Raw genomic sequence first — 17696 nt, forward strand, 5'->3', positions numbered from 1 at the left:
TATGGCATTGGAATATATGTATACATTTAAAAAAATTTTTTTTAACTACAGGAGCTCTTACCAAAGTAAAGGAAAGTAAACGACATGTGGAAGAAGGGAAGATGGAAGTCCAAAAGGCTGATGGCATCCAGGATCGCTGTAACACTATTTCTTTTGCCACCTTGGCTGAAATTCACCACTTCCATCAAATTCGAGTAAGAGACTTTAAATCACAGATGCAGCATTTCTTACAACAACAAATAATTTTTTTCCAAAAAGTGACGCAGAAGTTGGAAGAAGCTCTTCACAAATATGATAGTGTTTAATGGCTGGACATTGGATTGTGGAGTTCTTTCAGTTCAAGGATAATTTCTACAGCAGAATAAAAAGTGCTATCAAAGAGCTATTGCCAACTATCAGTGGTGGTACAAGGATGGTTTTGTGTGAACTGAAACTCGGCTGAATATATAATTATGTAGGAAAGAAACAGTTAATATGGTTATATACTAGAAACAGTACCATACATTGTAACTAAATTATACTATGTATGCCTACACTACCATTGTAACTTTTGGAATAATGATTATACTATTTGCCTTATTGCTTTTTGAAGTATGGGTATTTTAGTGCATACTTTGTAGACCTCAAAACCCATGAAGGGTCTCAAAGAAGCTGGCTGGAGAAAAGCCTGCTGTGGATGCCTTTTTACTCTCATAGATTGGGATTACCTAAATTCAGCCTGTTCTCTGTTTACAAACTCCAACTAGAGCAGCTATGCGACTTTGTGCCTTTAGACTCTTGGTTTTTCATTTCTCCACCTAACACCACCCTCCCCGCCCCCTGCTTTTTTTAAGTAACCACAACTTTGCTGATTGAAAGAGTGAAAGGCCAGTACCTATACTGACAAACTGCTGGTAACTTCATGTTGGCGCTGGGGGCAGGTGGGAGGATCTGCTGTCATCAGTTTGCATAGCAAATTCTGTCTCCTGATACATGCTGGTGAGCGCAGCGGAGGGAGATTTGATGCTCATCTTGGGATATGAAGTCTGTTAGGGAAGGAAATGGTGCCACTCGATTCCCTGAGATGCTACAGTAGCATAGCTCTTCACTCAAGTGTCCTGGAAACTTGGTGTAGAGATTTAAACAAACGTCTTATAATAACACGGAGAAAGAGGAGTCTAATCAGTCGGGGACACAAGCACAGAATCAGTGAGGACACACACTCGGTTTTACTTCTTAGGAGGGTTTTCCTTTTTTTTTTTTTTTAGCTTGAAGATTTTCTTTTACTATTCAGTGTGATTTTTTTTTTTAAATGGATCTACACTGTTAACTGATTGAGACTCCACTGTGATTCACTCGTTTACTTAATCAAACACTTTTCAGGGATGTCTGTAAAATTCAGTGTTATACGTGACGAGAAGTAGTGTTGATCTAGGAGGGACCAGAAATAATTTCTACTATTCCAAATGCTGAAAGGAAGGAGTAATTGTTTTTTCTTTTTTCTTTTTTTTTTTTTAAAGTATTGATAATCCCCCCAGGCCATTTATCTTAAATATATTCTTTTATTACTATAAGGGAAATACAAATGGCTGGTAAATACCAAAAAGATTCAAAAGCAGCTTCATTTAAAAAGCACAAAGAGATTCTGGCTTGAAATGCCAAAATCTCAATGTTTTTCATAGTTGCTGAGCTAAATGTGATTCTTGCGTTTACAGATGTAAAAATTGTCACTGAAAGGTTAAAATATCTACTGTTTTATGAAGTCAAACTTACGCTGCCTCAGAAATCCCTGGGTATTGACATGGAAGTAAAGAGGTCAGTTTGAAATATTGGTGAGTCACATTGATTAAAGAAAAGGGTGATTATGGAAATTACTCAACAGCACATTTACGTACTCTAAAAAGTAATCTCATATGGGTTGAATTTTTAAGATCAGAGTATAATAATTTTGATCAAAATCTTATACCTTAGGTCTAACTTAGAGCCAGATTAAACATCATGTGGCTTTGTCTCTATAGCAGATATGTGGAACTGTGACCAAATATATTCTCTAAAAAAGTAACTTTCTCGTAATGATTGCAAAATACAGTTTGATAAACAAAACCCATATATACATAAATGTTAACTTTATTGCATAAGTTTGGAGGTTTATTTATAGCATTTAAGTTTGAATCTGTATTGGACAAATAAGCACTATGCTTTTCAAATGATTCGAAAATCAGTTTTACTTGCCTCTTTATTTTGATGGTGGTTTGATTTTTTTTTTTTTTTTGTTAAGTAAAATCACTAAACTTGTGCAATGGTAGCATGGAAATTATCTGAGGTGTCTTGTATGATTGTGCTTTAGCCAGGGTGGACATAGCTTAAATTATAAAAACTAAAGATTAAAGTACAAGGAAGTGTAAGTTCATGCTGCCTACTTAAAAGAGAACTTTTGTTCTTTACAACTACATAACTTTGTAATGCCACTGATTCATAAGGGGTTTAAATTAATTCTGTGGGGTAGGACACCAGAATTAGTAGTGTTCATTTTCATCTAAGACCTTTATTTCTCTAACGTTCTTGGTCCTATTGAAACATTTCAGTATGGAAAAATACTGCAATGTTAAAACCCAAGAGAAAAGCCATCATAATGTGTATGCTGATCATTATGATCAGTGTGGTACAATTTTTTAAAATAAACTATCATGCCCTTCATGCCATTATTTGTCTTTATTTCTATAATTTATGATTCTCTTATATGATGTATTTATAACATGAGGGCGTCCGCCTAAGCCTAGTTTTGCTAGTTTAATTACAGATGCAGTTGTTTATAATACAGTGAGACTGGTTCTACAGTCATGTCTCTTCCATTAGAAGAGACAGTTCAACTCTTCTAGGCTGTTGCATGTGCAGCTAGTTTAAACCCAGAATAAGGGAACACATTTGAAAGTGAAAAGTAAAGCCAGCGCACACTGGCTTGAGCAGAGCAGTAGGGGTTTTCCTGGGCCTCACTGAGTTGTCTTACATTTGTTCATACCAATACAGCAGATTCCTAAATGCCGATTTTTAATTGTCTTAAATTTTGCTGCTGTTCTCTTAATTAAGGACTTGAACAATGTTTTAGTCTCGCAAGTCAAGCATGTAAAGTTTATGTATAAACCTTTAAATGTCATTCTTACTAAGTTCATTTCTATAGCCACTTTTTTCATTTATGTCTTCATTGCCTCAGAATTAAATACCATGTCGGATACCCTTAAATCCATAAGCATTATCCAATTTTCTCATTTCCAACCTTATCTTTGGCTAACAGAATAAGTAAAACAGGGTATTATTTATTTATAGACTAAAAATGTTGAATATTGTTTTATTTCCTTCAAAATGTTATGCTTAGTGTAGATCAGCCATGTTTATCTTTTTAAAATAAACAAAGGTTGCTTTATTTCTCAGCTTCAATGGAATATTATAATTATTTTTCTCCATTTATTTACTGTGAAAGACTTATACATAAAAATGGAAGAGAGTGTTTTGTGTCTTAAGCGTCCATCTGCAGTTGCCATATAAATTGTTCATGAAACTCTATAGCTAGTTTGATTTATTTAAAATCATAAGCCATTCAGGCAGTCCCACTGAGTATCTATGTTAGTAACTTCAGTAACTATGAAGCACACAGCAGTAAATTACGAGTAAGATGTTTTGAAATAACAGTTGCCGTGAGTCTGGCACTTGACACACATCACACAGTGTCTCATCAGGGACTGTCACCGTTGGTTGCCAGACACAAGCTAGCTCACAGATGGGTACAGGGCCCTGGGGACTCCCACGTGGGGCCAAAGTCCCATCTGGAGCTGAGCTCGCCCTCTCTGTGGCCTTTGTAACCTGTCAACTTCCTTTCTTCATGGGTCTGTTTTGTGGATGGACGGGTGGATGGCTTGGCTTTTTCAGTATCTTCCAATGTGTCTAAAATGACCAGATCATCTTTTGGTTCCTGAGTTTTCTTGGCCCAGGGGTGGACACCTGATCTAAGCTGGACAAATCCGCTGTGGCCATGTGTGGGGAGGCAGGGGGAGGGTGTGAGCAAGAAGAAGAAACGGCTGGCACCTCCGAATATGGACTTTATCTGGTAGTCCTCACAACACACCTGGAGGCTGCATCTCTTGTTAATAGATGAATTAAAAGGATCAGAGTGGTTTGGTGTCTTTTGCCCACGATTACACAAACTAAGTGATGGAGCTAAGATTCAAATTGGGAACTGGCTCAAGTTTATGCTTTTTAAACTGGATTACATTGGGTGCCATTTTCCTGCTTTGCAGAGCTCTAAACCCCTAACACCTTTCCCAGGTCCCCACTGATGTATTGATAGGGATTCGGTCATTCTTTGGGCACTGGGCATGAAAGGGCAAAGGGAATCTGAAAATCTGCTCTTTGCATTCATTTCTGTTGAGAGTCTGTGGTCCTGTCATCCCGTCCCCGGATTTTGTGTCCTGCACTGCTCTGTCTCAACGGGGAAGCAGGCAAGGTGTGATGTGTTGATAGTGACACGAAGGGACAGAAGGAAAAGAACCCAAACCCAGTGGTTTCCCCTTCGCTCCAGCTCCCACCTCCATGCAAATGGACAGCTTTCAGTTGCCGGAAGAATGGCCTTGGCATGCCAGAGGAACTAATGTCACGTCAAACCTCTAATTCCAGCTGGTCGTGGTCAGAGCTGGCCGTGACAGGTTTGACTTGGTCACAGGTAGAAGCGGCAGAGAATTCCCTGTATAGTAAGCCCTGGTGAGTCTGAGAAGTGTTGGAGTAGGCTTGTAGGCCGAGTACAGAAGTGTGCCGTGCTGCAGCTCTGGAGATAGAGACCTGGAGAAACCCAGCTGAGCTGCTGCCACCATCCCAGCCATCTGAGCTGGGCAGGGGGGACAGTTAATAATGGGATTGGGTCATGGCTACAACCTTTCTAGGGATCATGAGTTCCTTCTACTGGGCCCTGATCCCAAGATGTCCCAATCCCATCATTCGTGTGGCAGAGGTGGAGCTTCCCCAACTGCCACAATGGCCTGCCTATTTAAAAGGACAGTTCAACTTCCTTGTACTTGGAAGTTGGTAACTTGTACCAGAAGTCAGCCAAGGGCAAAGCCAATTGTCCCTATGAAGCCACCTTCAAAGGGGCTTAGAAACACACAACGTAGTGGTATTCTGTTGCTGTGGGTCCCGTCAGCTTATCTGGAAATGATTTCTAAGTTTGAGGTGGCCAGATGCATCAGACCATATTTTTCTAGTGGTTTAAATTTACAGTCACTAGGAAATTGCGTGCAGGATTTAATAACTGCTGAGTTGTTGGTCTTCTCTGCAAGCACAGCGGGCAGCTGACTAAGCAGATCAGTGAGAAAGGCAAGTCACTGGAGCCAGAGGTCAGACCCTAGCTTCTGCACTCTTACTGACCTTGGGCAACTCACCAACCCACCTCCAAGCCCAGTTTCCTCAATTGTATGGTAGGCCTCCTTAGATGTTATTGAATTCTTGAGAGCATTAGATTATCCAGTATGTGAAGTCCTTAATCATTTTATAGTACTCTCTCTAAATAACAAACATGGGAAGGTTCAAAATTCCAGAAGTAGGTACTTAATAAAGGATAGCAATGTCTGTGTGGCCCTGAGCTAGTCAATCTCTCTGAGTCAGTTTTCTATCTGTAGTGGGATATAGTTTCTCCCTCACAGAAATATTGTGAGAATTGGATGACAAATAGAAAGCTCTGAGCCCAGTGCATCACAGGGGTAAGAACAATAAAGATCCTCTGTGATCCTTATGTCACAAGGGATGAGATGAAGGATTTAAATAATAAGAACTTCGTATCAGCTGTGCTGGAAAATTGGCATCCACACGTGGGTCCCAGTCAGGCAGAATTGACTGCTTTCCGCTGTGACTCTCTCACCTCCCACCTGCCTTGGCCAGCTCTGCCCTGAGCCAGCCCGGCCTCATGTCCAAACCTCCCTGCAGGCTTCTGCTCCTATGCGGAAACACAGCATCCTTGCGCTTTCTGCCTAGAGCTTAATTCCCCACACTTTTCAAGCATTCATTCCCCCTGCTGGGGTGGCGAGGGGCTCAGCTCTCCAGGGATAAAACCCCTTTTCAATAAGGCTCCCCACTTGGTCTTGAACTCAATACCAGTATGTTTAGGAAGTTGCCCTATAGCTCTTACCAGAAACATCTGAGGAAGACAGCTCAGAATTCTGTTTTTGTTCACCAGTGAATGATTTTATTGATGTCTGCTGCTTTCACACCTTAAAAATGTGTCCCTGAGGCCTAGGCCACAGAAGGGCGGCCCTCAGTGTTCAGTATCTCAGCCCTGACATCATGCCACACAGACGTTTCTAAATGACTGTCCATGCGTTCATGCTCCAAAGCTGAATTTACCGCCTCTTGGTGGCTGGTGGAGCAACCCTGCCCTGAATCAAATAAAACCTTGGTGTAGAGCAAATTTGGTTAAACATTGGTGGTTCTGCTTTTGTTTAACTAACAGTTAGAAAATACCAAGTTTTATATTCCAAATAGTTCTCTTAGGAGAAAAATCTTAAAAAAAAAATTAGAGTACAGTTTTAGGATTTAGCCAATTACCATATTTCCCCATGTATAAGACGCACCCTGTTTTGAAAAATTTGGGGTCTAAAAACTGGGTGCGTCTTATATAGTGGTTGTAGATTTCAAATGCCATAGATGGAACTGAGGACGAGGCAATATATGAAGACTGATTTGTCATCAGACACAGATGAGGACAAGCTAATGGTTGGGAGTTTTTACAGTGATGAGGAGTTGTATGAATTTTATGATGAATGAAACTTGAGTTCAATAACTTTATGTAATACATTTTTTTTCCAAATTTCGGGCCCCAAAATTAAGGTGTGTCTTATACATAGGAGCATCTTATATATGGGGAAATACGGTATGTCCAGCTTAAAATCAACAGTATTTCAGTGTATCTGTTGGCGTTTGGCCTCTGTAGTTTTGATCACTGTTTTATCACCTGGCCCCAGGGTGTGAACTCTTTTGTGAGCAAATGGAAGTAGTGAGGGGCCAGCTCCATGTTCAGAACAAGGCTGCAGCCCTGGGAAACCACGAAACCCATGAGCCTGTGTTCTTTATCTGAGCCAGAATACCTACAGGGAAAGCCAAACCCGGAACCTGGAGAGAAAGGGGCTTCCTTAACACATGGTGCTTTTTAATGGCTTCTATTCTAGAATCCATGGAAAGAAATTTTGACCTTTTAGCAATGCTGACAGGTAATCTCATGATAAATTGCAGTTATCTGAAGGACTAAAAACTATACATGTCAGTCATTTTTAGAAAAAGGACAAGAAGCTCTTTATATACAAATAATAGAAATTTCCCAAGAAAAATTACATGAAGACAATAGAAGGGCAGGACACTATTTTACATGTTATCCTTTAAGTAAAAGATTAGAAAATAGATATGTTTGTTTATATATGCATAGATTATTTCTGGAAGTAGATGCAAATATTTGGTAACAAGGTAACGTTGCTTTGGGGCCTGGAAACTATCTGGCTTAGGGATTGGTAGGAGGAAGATTTTCATTGTGTACATTTTTTAAAAAGCTAAATTTATTGGAGTGACATGGGTTGATAACATATAAGTTTCAGGTGTATAGCTCTATAATACATTATCTGTGTATGGCACTTTGTGCTCACCACCCAGAGTCCAGTCCCTCTCTATCACCATGTATTTGATCCCCTTTACCCGCTTCATTCTCCCCCCAACCCCTTCTTTTCTGGTAACCACCCTTCTGTTGTCTGTGCCTGTGAATTTGTTTGTTTTGTTTCATTTGTTGCTTTCTGTTTTACATCCCACATACGAATGAAATCATATGGTTCTTGTCTTTTTCTGTCTGACGTTTTACTTAGCATGATATTCTCAAGGTTCATCCATGTTGTTGTTGCAGATGGCAGTGTTTCATCCTTTCTTATGGCCGAGTAGTATTCCATTGCATACTAAACTGACAATTAAGTTCATGAACTCACCCTAGAAAAAGTGCTACATACTTCATTGCTGAATATCACTACAGTCACCTTTGAAGTACTCCTCCTTGGGAAGTGATGCACCAATGCCAATGCCTAGTCCACCCTTCAAAGCAATTTTGGAACTCTTTTTTCTGGAATGGCCATCAGAGCTGTTGTTGTATTACCCTTGATGTCCTGAATGTCATCAAAATGTCTTCCCTTCAATATTTCATCTTCAGGTTAAGAAAGAAGTCATTGGGGGGCCAGATCAGGTGAGTAGAGAGGGTATTCCAATACTTATTTGTTTACTGGTTAAAAACACCCTCACAGACAGTGCCGTGTGAGCTGGTGCATTGTTGTGATGCAAGAGCCATGAATTGTTGGCGAAAAGTTCAGGCCATCTAACTTTTTCATGCGGCCTTTTCAGCACTTCTAAATAGTAAGCTTGGTTAACTGTTTGTCCAGTTGGCACAAATTCATAATGAATAATCCCTCTGATATCAAAAAGGTTAGCAACATTGTTGCAATAAATTCACGGACTTAATTGTCAGACGTGGATTCTGTACCACATCTTTAACCAATCATCCACTGAAGAACACTTAAACTGTTTCCATTGTGTACCTTTTTATATCTTTTGAATTTGAGTGACTGAATGTATTTTCTATTTTAAAAATAAAATTAAAAATAATGATAAATTTAAAAATTGACAGGAAGATTAGCAAAAACAAAACAAAACTCAGGATTTGAAAAGGAGGGTGGGGTTACAGCTCTGTGAAAACCCCTCTGAGACCTGGAAGCAAATTGTGCAAGTATAGAAGGAACAGTCTTGTATGGGCAATGGGCTCAGAATAATGACCAAATCAACCCTTGTTGTGTTATTTCTTGTTGAAATTCAAACCATTAGGAAGTGTACTGTTACAAGAATATGTGAAGTGTACTGTAAAGAGAGACATAACCAAACCACAATCTCTTGTTTCCTATGGTAGTGGTTATTCTTTTGTCTTCTAAATAAAAAACCCTAGTCTTCCGCCCTGCCCTAGGGAGCCTTCCAACAATGTTCTAATGCCAGTGTCTTGTCCCTTCCCTGTACTTCTGTGACTTTTGTGATGCATTTAGCAGCTAAGCACCCATAGGTCCTGGGCTGAGATCTATTTCTTTTTCCTACCACTTATATATTGAGCGTTTATTATGCTCTAGGTATGATACTATTACCTACCATTACATACATTATTTTATTTACAGAACTTCCTTACAAAACATTTTACAAACAAGGAAACAGGTTTATGGACATTCTGTAATTGTCACGCAGCCGGAAAGAGGCAGATGTGGGATTTGAAGCCAGGTCACCTGACTCCAGGATCACCTGACTGTACAGCTTGTGTTAGTCACTTTACAACCAACTTGAGACTACATAGCGCAAGCGGGTTAACCAGTGAGGTGGTGTGGTAGCCCCTTGAAGAGCGGACCTGTCCCTGTCTTACACCTCCTGGGATCCTACACGACAGCCATAGGCAGTACATACAGGAGAACTGCGGTTTGGAGAACAGGAGACCTCTGACTCACATAACACGAAATTGCATTTTATAAAAGAAATGTTGAAAAGCTAGCCATCTGTGTTTGCACCACCAGCACAGCCGTTGGCCTTCTCATGTGGGCAGTTTTCCACAAAGACAGACCTCTGTTATAGTTCCAGGAGAACGGAGGAGCTGGCCACAGGAGGAGAGAGCAGCTCCGTGCTTCTGGCCACAGTGCCGCTTTGTCCAGCTGCGGGCCTGCCTGCCTGTGTGCCCCAGCCTGCCCGAACCAAATCCATGCTTCAGCAACGTGACACATGCCCCCACATCGCGCCCTACCCAGCCATCGGGGAACAGAAATCCATGCATGCCCGGTTGCTGCTGTTTGTTCACCCTCAATATAAGTTTAGGCAGAGTTTGGAAGAAAGGCGCATGCTGAGCTCCAGGAACCATGAGGAAAGGAAGACTGGCCTCTGAGTGGGTGGCCAAGGGGTCTACAGGTCAAGACTAGGAACTCACCACCACCATCAAAGCTGTTTGGAAACCAAAGCCCTAAATAAGTGGAAAAAGTAATAAATTGCCATGCTGGTTCTTTTATTCCTTCCATACAAAAACTTGGAATGGGAGCAGACTATGTATTTTCTGACCAGCATTTTGTCTCCCACTTAACCCCGTGGGAAACCAAATCATCATCAAAAGGTAGTTGTGAGAAACATAGTCACCCCAACATCTACACACACTTAAGTCATTTAGTTTCAAAAGCTTGATGAAGCCGTTGGCACCTTGAGATATCCTGGATACTTGAATTGATTCATTCGTTCATGTGTCCAACAAATATTTACCTAATGCCTGTTTTCCAGGCATTATTCTAGGCACGAGGAACATAGCAGTCAACAAAACCAACCCAAACCCCTGGCCTCATGAATTTACATTGTAGTTTGGGGGAACTGAAATAATCTAATGTATTGGTGAAATATTTGATATTTAAATAGTGATAGTGGTATGGGGGGAAAGTGGGCATGGGGGAGGGAGTGTGAATAGTGAGAGGTGGGAGAATTTATTTTAAATAAAGTAGTCAGGACAGACCTCCCAAGTTGAAGTAAAGCCCGGAAGGACTTGAGTGAGCCATGTGGCTACCCAGGGGAAAAACATTCCAGAGCATCAACATCAAGTGCAAGGGCCCTGAGGCAGGAGCACACCTCAGCAGGGGGGGTAGTATAGGATGGGAGCTGGGGGGTGGAGGGTGTAGGATGGTGGAGGTGCAGGGCTGAGTTGAGGAGACAAAGCCTGGAGGTGGGGGACCCAGGTTGTAGAAGGCCATACGTAGGTTGTGGTGAGGACTGTGGCTTTTACTCTGAGTGACATGGGGAGCACCTGTAGGTTTGAACAGAAAAGAACATGATCTGCCTTAGGCTGCTGTATAGGGACAGAAAAGGCAGAAGCAGTGAGATGAGTTAGGATGCTCTGTGATAATCCAGACACAGTGGGGGCCCACACAAAGATGGAGGCAGTGGAGGCTGAGGAGAGTAGGTAGGGGTGAGTCCCTTGGCCAGGGCACCCTGCCCCCAGCATGGAGCTTAGCAAGCACAGGAACAGTGCCTACCTGCATTTTCTGTGCCTCCATAGCTGATGACCACCTGTTTTGATTGATAACTTCTTAACTTTATAGTTCAACAGTCTGTCTTGCTTTGCTTAAAGAGCCATTCATTCTTAGTGTGACTCTTCTGATCTATTATTTATTTTGTAACTCAGCTCTCAGAGAATGCTAGGGGCCCCCTCATCACTGTCCCCAGGTATAATAGCCTGGCTAGAGGTTGGACATGGAAAATTGACTTCCAGGGTTCTGGGTGCACACATCCATATTTCAGCAATAGTTGGCCCTCCTGGTTATGGCCTGAGAATCTTGTCTGTCTTCCACTGCAGTTATATCTGCCAGGTCACTGTAGTGGCTACTGCTGACCAGCACTAGTATTTCCAACGTCAGCAGTTGCCTCTCCATCCACCCTGGGAACCTCATAACTGCCTGGTCAGAACGCTGCCACGTGACATTGGCAAACTGAATTGGCAAACTTGAACAGACTGTTCACAGTTCCTTTGGATTCCTTCCCACCCCCTGACGTGCAAACCTCTGATCCATCGCTCTTCATGGTTGGGCCTCCGTTGTGCTCTGTGCTCGGCCTGCTGGCCACGGTGCCTCTGCTGTAGCACTCCTTGCCTGTCCTAGGTGAGCCTTCATATCGAACCTTGCTTTTGCTCCCATTGGAGCACCTGCTTTCTTTTCTTTTTACCTTTGCTTGTCTTCTAACAAACATCTGCAAATTAGTTGATAAAACTTGAAAGGACTTCTTTCTCAGCTTCTCCTGCTTTCAGGGATGGTATTTTGCCACCCTGGCTTTCCCATTTGGCATCACCTGGGGAACTTTCAAAAAATAGGAAGATGCCCGGCCCCTCACCAAATGAATCAGAATCAAGAGAGCGAGGCCCAGGCATCAGTATGTTTTAAAAAACTCCCCAGATGATTCTGAAGCACAAGTTTGCTTTCTTTCTTCAAGTCAGTATAAACAGGGCCTAGTACTGGCAGGCCCTTCAGGCAGGCCTCTCACTGACCAGGGCGCTCAAAGGTTCCCTGTAAATGGGGCCTTACAGAGAGCCAGAATCAGTGAAGGGATTGAGAGAAGAAAACGTTCATTATGTAAATTTACATCTCTGTTCCCTTATCCAAACACAGGGCCTGTAATGAACTATGAATCAGTATGGTTTGAGTCTGTAATCATGTTGAATAGCACGATTTTATTTCATTATATTTTGTATGTGTTAAAAGCAATGATCTGTTAAATATACATGATTAAAATAGACCGCAAAATATTTTTCATTCTTTAGTGCATCGGGGCTTTGCAGAACCAGGAGTGGCACCAGCCTGCCTGAGTAAGAGGGGCTTCTCTGGGGAGCGGCCATGGCCCGGAGGAGCACAGGGCAGGGACCCCAGGAGACGGGTCTTCCTTTTCTGGCCCCGAGACTCTGGGCAGATCTCTTCATCCTCTCCTGCAAGGAAGGTTTTGTGATTCTATTACAAAGATGGGGAAACTGAGCTTCAGAGAATGTAAAAAAGTCAATTAGGTTGAAGTTCTTGTGTAACGTTTTAGAGTTTACTGGTCTTCTCATAAGCCACCCCACCCACACACCGATAGGGGACATCAGGCCAATTAACCTTGTGAAAGCTGTTTCCTCCCCGGCACAGCCTTCCACGTCGTCTTTGTCTGGCTGAATCCCACTCCTGTGGGACTGGGTTCAGGCATTTCCTCCTGGCAGCTGCCTCTGCCCTGCCCTCCCACTGTGACGTGGTCCGGGCTCCCTCCCATTGCTCCTGAGGTACCCATGCTCTCTCCTGCCTCGGCACTTCTCGCACTTAGTAAAATTCTCTTGCCTGCTTCGCCTCCTCCTCCTCTGGTCAGCATCTTTCCTCTGTATTTTCCAGTGTTTAGCATAGTGCTTAGTATATTTATAGGTTTTTGTAAGGATGAAATTAGACTGGGTGACTTAAAAGTACTACCGCCTCAGTGTTGTGTTATATTTGCTGTGCATTTACAAGCAGGACAGTTTCTTAACTGGAATTTCTTTGCTACATTTTCCCTCTCTCCTCTTTTAAATTGATTGGCAAGCCTTTGCCAAGAGCGGAAAGAGAGGTTACCTCCAGTAGTTAACTTTGGTGATAGCCTAAAATCTTCAACACCCATGGTAATGACACAATCCTTTATCAGGCTTTTATTGACAGGCGTTTAGGTTGCTTACAGTTTTTTTTGTTTTGTCATAAATGATGCTGCAATGAGTATCTTTAGTAATTTTATTAGTTTCCTATTGTTGCTGTAACAAATTATCACAAACTTGGCTTAAAACAATAGAGATCTATTACTTTCCAGTTCTGGAAGTTAGAAATCCAAAGTAGATTTCATCATGGTGTTGGCAGGGCTGCATTCTTCTTTGGAGACTTAGGGGAGAATCTTTTTTCTTGCTTTTCCAGCTTCTAAAGGCTGCAGCATTCCTTGGCTCCTGGCTCTCTTCCGTCTTCACAGCCAATCAATGTTGGTTTCTCACACCAACACTGAATCGCTCCTACACTGGCTCTTCTGCCTTCCTCATCCACATCTAAGCGACCCTTGGGATTCCATTGGGTCTACCTGGTATAATCCAGTAGCATCTTCTGTTAAGGTCAGCTGATCAGCAACCTCAGTTCTCTCAGTATTACCCCCTGCCATGAACTTGACATATTCACAGATTCCCAGCTTCTGGGAATTAGGATCTAGACGTCTTTGGGAGACCATTAGTCAGTTTACCATAGCCATGTATCTTTGAACATTTGTATGATTATCTCGATGGTATAAATTAACTAGAAATGAATTTGCAGGGTTGGTGGGGTTGGGGGGAAAATGCACACAAAAAAAGTAATTGCTCTCTTAAAGGTTTAGATTTCTATCAGCACTGTATGTGAGCACCTATTTTCCTCATCCTGACCAGTCCTCAACATTTTGAAGGGAAATACCCTATGATGAACATTTTCTTGCTTGCAATTCATAAAATAGGATCTGAATTCATTGATTTATTAACTTGTTAATTAGCTCATTAGCATTTACTATATACTCTTAATGCATGCCAGGCACTACCTGACCTCCAGGAATTTACAAAGCAGTAAGTGGGATGAGACACAAGTGCCAGTACATGGCAGGTGATTTGAGAATTGACTACTGTGTAATACTCATCTATTGCATGATGTAACGCATTATAATCGATCACCTTTATTTTGGAAAACTTCATGTTTTTACCTAAATGGTTGGATAATCATGCAATATAGCAATATAACATGCCGCTGCCAAAACTTTTGAGTATAAAAATTTGTCAAGTCTCAAAAAATAATCTAAAAAATTGATTATCTGAAATAAACTAGTCACAGAAAGACAAATTCCACGTATATGACGTATTTAGAATAGTCAAATTCATAGAGACGGAAAGTAGAATGGTGGTTGCCAGGGACTGGGGAGAGGGGAAAATGGGAGTTATTTAATGGGTATAGAGTTTCAGTTTTGAAAGATGAAAATAGTTCTGGAGATCTGTTGCACAACAAGGGGAATATACTTAATACTACACTTAAAAATGAAGAAAATGGTAAATTTTGTGTACATTTTACAACAATTTTTTTTAAATCTAAAAAAAATAAAATTGGTTATCTACTAAGCAGCCCTGAAGAAAGTTCCTGCGAACATTTACTGATCCCAGCTCCATGCACTGATACCATCCTCTTGAAGCCTCCCAACAACCCTATGTGAAAGGTCTTAATTGACCTGTTTTGCAGGTGAAAGACCCAGAGTCACACAAATTGGAATTTGAGCCCGACTTATCATTCTCCTGTGTCCTCATGCCTAATCATTAAAGGAGCATGAGCGAAATGAAAGTGATTTATACTGTGAGTACCATCTCAAATGTTATCTAAACTAGACATGCCTATATTAAAAAGGACACAAGGACAGAATTACTTAACTAGAATATAAATTTCTAGTAACAGTCACTGGCTTCTCCAGTTAAGGATTATCTTACTAAATAATTAGGATTTTTCACTCCCTCCCTCCCTCTTCTCTCTTTCTTTTTTTTTTCAATATTAGAGTAACGTCTACATCATGGTCCTACAGAGCAGTACAACCTATATTGGGGTAGCTTATTATTAAATCTGCCCCTGCCCAAACCATTCTTTCATTCAGAGAGGGCTGGGAAAAATCCGTAAAGGACAAAGGACATGCCCTGCCTGTTTCTCCTCTGACATGGGCCCTTGATGATATCACATAAAGTCATTTCCTGCTGGGTCCTTATCTCTAATGCTGACTAAATTGATAGCCTTACTTCCTTTAGTTGTGTGTAATAGAATTTGGGAATAAAAGTAAAATCGCTTCCTACTGGGGTTTATACTTAGGGCCCTTGAAGTTCATGTACTTGGATGCTTTTTCCGTCTCTGGGGACCATGCAGTTGTTTGATATACAAAAAGAACAAGCTATAAAACATACCCTGCTGAAGTTAATTGAGAGTCATGGTTTCCTATCCCCCATGTTCTGATGCATGTATTTCTAACCCACAAACTTGCTGAAGATTTGGAAGGAGTACAACCTGACTCATACTAGCTTGGAGATTTTAAAATTAATTTCCAGGTGGCTGTTGTTATAAACTAAATCACCCCATATGGTTCTTTGAAGATATCCTATGCAGCACAGGGCACTGAAAAAAAGCATTGGATTTACATTCTCATTTTGGCAAGAGAATCTGGAGCTGCCTATCCTCACCGTTTGTCTCCCAAAATGTATTCATTCATTGTCAAATGCTGAAGTAGGGCGCTGTTTAGGCAACAGATCGAGGGCGACATTGTCGTATAAAATTAATGGCCTTGAGAATGAAAATACTCAGGGTCTCTTGACTCTCAACTTTTGAATAGAGCTTGTGTCTTTATTATTCCCCTTATCAACAGGAAGCAGATATACCACAGAGCTGATGCAAGGCAACAACTTTTAAAATTTATATTTTTTTCATCAGACCATGATTATTTTGGGAAGGTTAACATCCAGCTTGGATTTTTCTAAAATGAGGTTTTTGTTTTTCTGGTGATAAAAGTAATACACGATAAGTAATACCTGATAAGTACAGGAAAGAACAATCACTACCATTTATTGAGTGGTTTTACTTTACAGAGCTCCCTGCTAAGTGCTTGGCCTCCAGGACCCCACTGGATCCCCAGACAGCCCTGTGGGGTAGGCACTCGTATTACCCCTTTTACTGACAAACATGCTCAGGCACCAAGAATGAGTTGACTGGCCAGAGGGCCACAGGAGGAAGGAGCTGGATTTAAATCCAGGTATCTAACTCCAGAGCCTGTGTTCTTAACGACCCTAGAGTCTCTGGTGTTTGTTTCGGGTTTGTCTTCTAAAACTATTATAACTATGGAGGCAGAAAAATGTGATGTTAGATTTAAATGTTCTTTATACCAGGTGAGTAGAATGTGGTGGTGATGAGAAGGGGAACTGTAAGAAAAGCCCCATTTCTTCTCCACTGGCTTTTGGATGTGTGACCTTGGACTCCACCTCCCATCCCCCTCTGTGATCCAGATGAGGTAGCTGTAACCCTAGGAGGCTGGTGTGACCTCTCAAAAGGCCCCTTGAGGGCCGACTCCTATAGCTTTCCCCATGATTTCATATGGATCTGATTCTTTCTATCCCCCTTTCTGTTTGAAATATTGTAGCTTGAGAAATTTCTGTTCTCTGCAGCTGGAGCCTTACTAGACATAGCATTCATATTATATGAGTATATCATTTTTATAATTAGAATCAGATACAGGTTTATACTGCTTTTTTTTTCAACTTAATATAGTCTCATAAACATTTAACAAATTTTAAAATCAAGTGTTTACTAGTTGTATAATATTCCTTCCTATAAATGTAGCATCATGTGTTTTCTTTTCCTTTATTACAGGACATTTAGATTCTTTCCAGGTTTTTACTCTTATAAATGAATACTTCTTTGATAAAGTATATTAGTTTTCTATTGCTGCTGTAACAGATTACTACAGACTTGGAGGCTTAAAACAACACAAACTTATTATCTTGCCGTTTTGGAGGCCAAATGAGTCTCACTGGGCTAAAATGAAGGTGTTGACATGCCTGCATTCATTCTGGAGGCTCTAGGGCAGTGGTTCTCAACCTTCCTAATGCCGCGACCCCTTAATCCAGTTCCTCATGTTGTGGAGACCCCCAACCATAAAATTATTTTCGTTGCTACTCTGTAACTGTAATTTTGCTACTGTTATGAATCATACTGTAAATATCTTTTTGTTTATCGATGGTCTTAGGCGACCCCTGTGAAAGGTTGAGAACCGCTGCTCTAGGGGAAGATCTGTTTCCTTGGCTTTTCCAGGTTCATGAGGCTGCTCACATTCCTTGGCTCATGGCTGCTTCCATCTTCAAAGTCGGTAATGGCTGGTTGACCCCTCCTCTCACTGCATTACTCTGACACTGACCCCTGCCCTTTCTTTAATTTATAAGGACTCTAGTGATTACATTGTGTCTATCTAGATAACCCAGGATAATCTCTCCATCTCAAAGTCATCTGATTAGCAATCTCAGGTCTATGTGCAACCTGACTCCCTCCTGCCATGTAACATAACATATTCACAGGCTCCAGGGATTAGGATGT

At 41.3% G+C, this 17696-nt stretch overlaps 1 protein-coding gene across 2 annotated transcripts in view; it reads left to right on the forward strand.

Moving 5' to 3' along the window:
- Positions 1 to 17696, forward strand: part of SNX18 (sorting nexin 18) — a 75258-nt gene that overhangs the window by 24651 nt on the left and 32911 nt on the right. The window contains exon 2 of one of the 2 annotated variants that reach the window (XM_019641449.1): positions 52 to 2833. The exons of the other annotated variant lie outside the window; for it this stretch is intronic. Coding sequence (XP_019496994.1) covers positions 52 to 305 — 254 coding nt within the window. The 3' untranslated portion in view covers positions 306 to 2833. Of the gene's footprint in view, positions 1 to 51; positions 2834 to 17696 lie in introns of those variants that run through there. 2 annotated transcript variants of the gene reach the window in all.

Source organism: Hipposideros armiger, unplaced genomic scaffold, assembly GCF_001890085.2.
Source record: "Hipposideros armiger isolate ML-2016 unplaced genomic scaffold, ASM189008v1 scaffold_60, whole genome shotgun sequence".
In the NCBI taxonomy this organism is placed as follows: domain Eukaryota; kingdom Metazoa; phylum Chordata; class Mammalia; order Chiroptera; family Hipposideridae; genus Hipposideros; species Hipposideros armiger.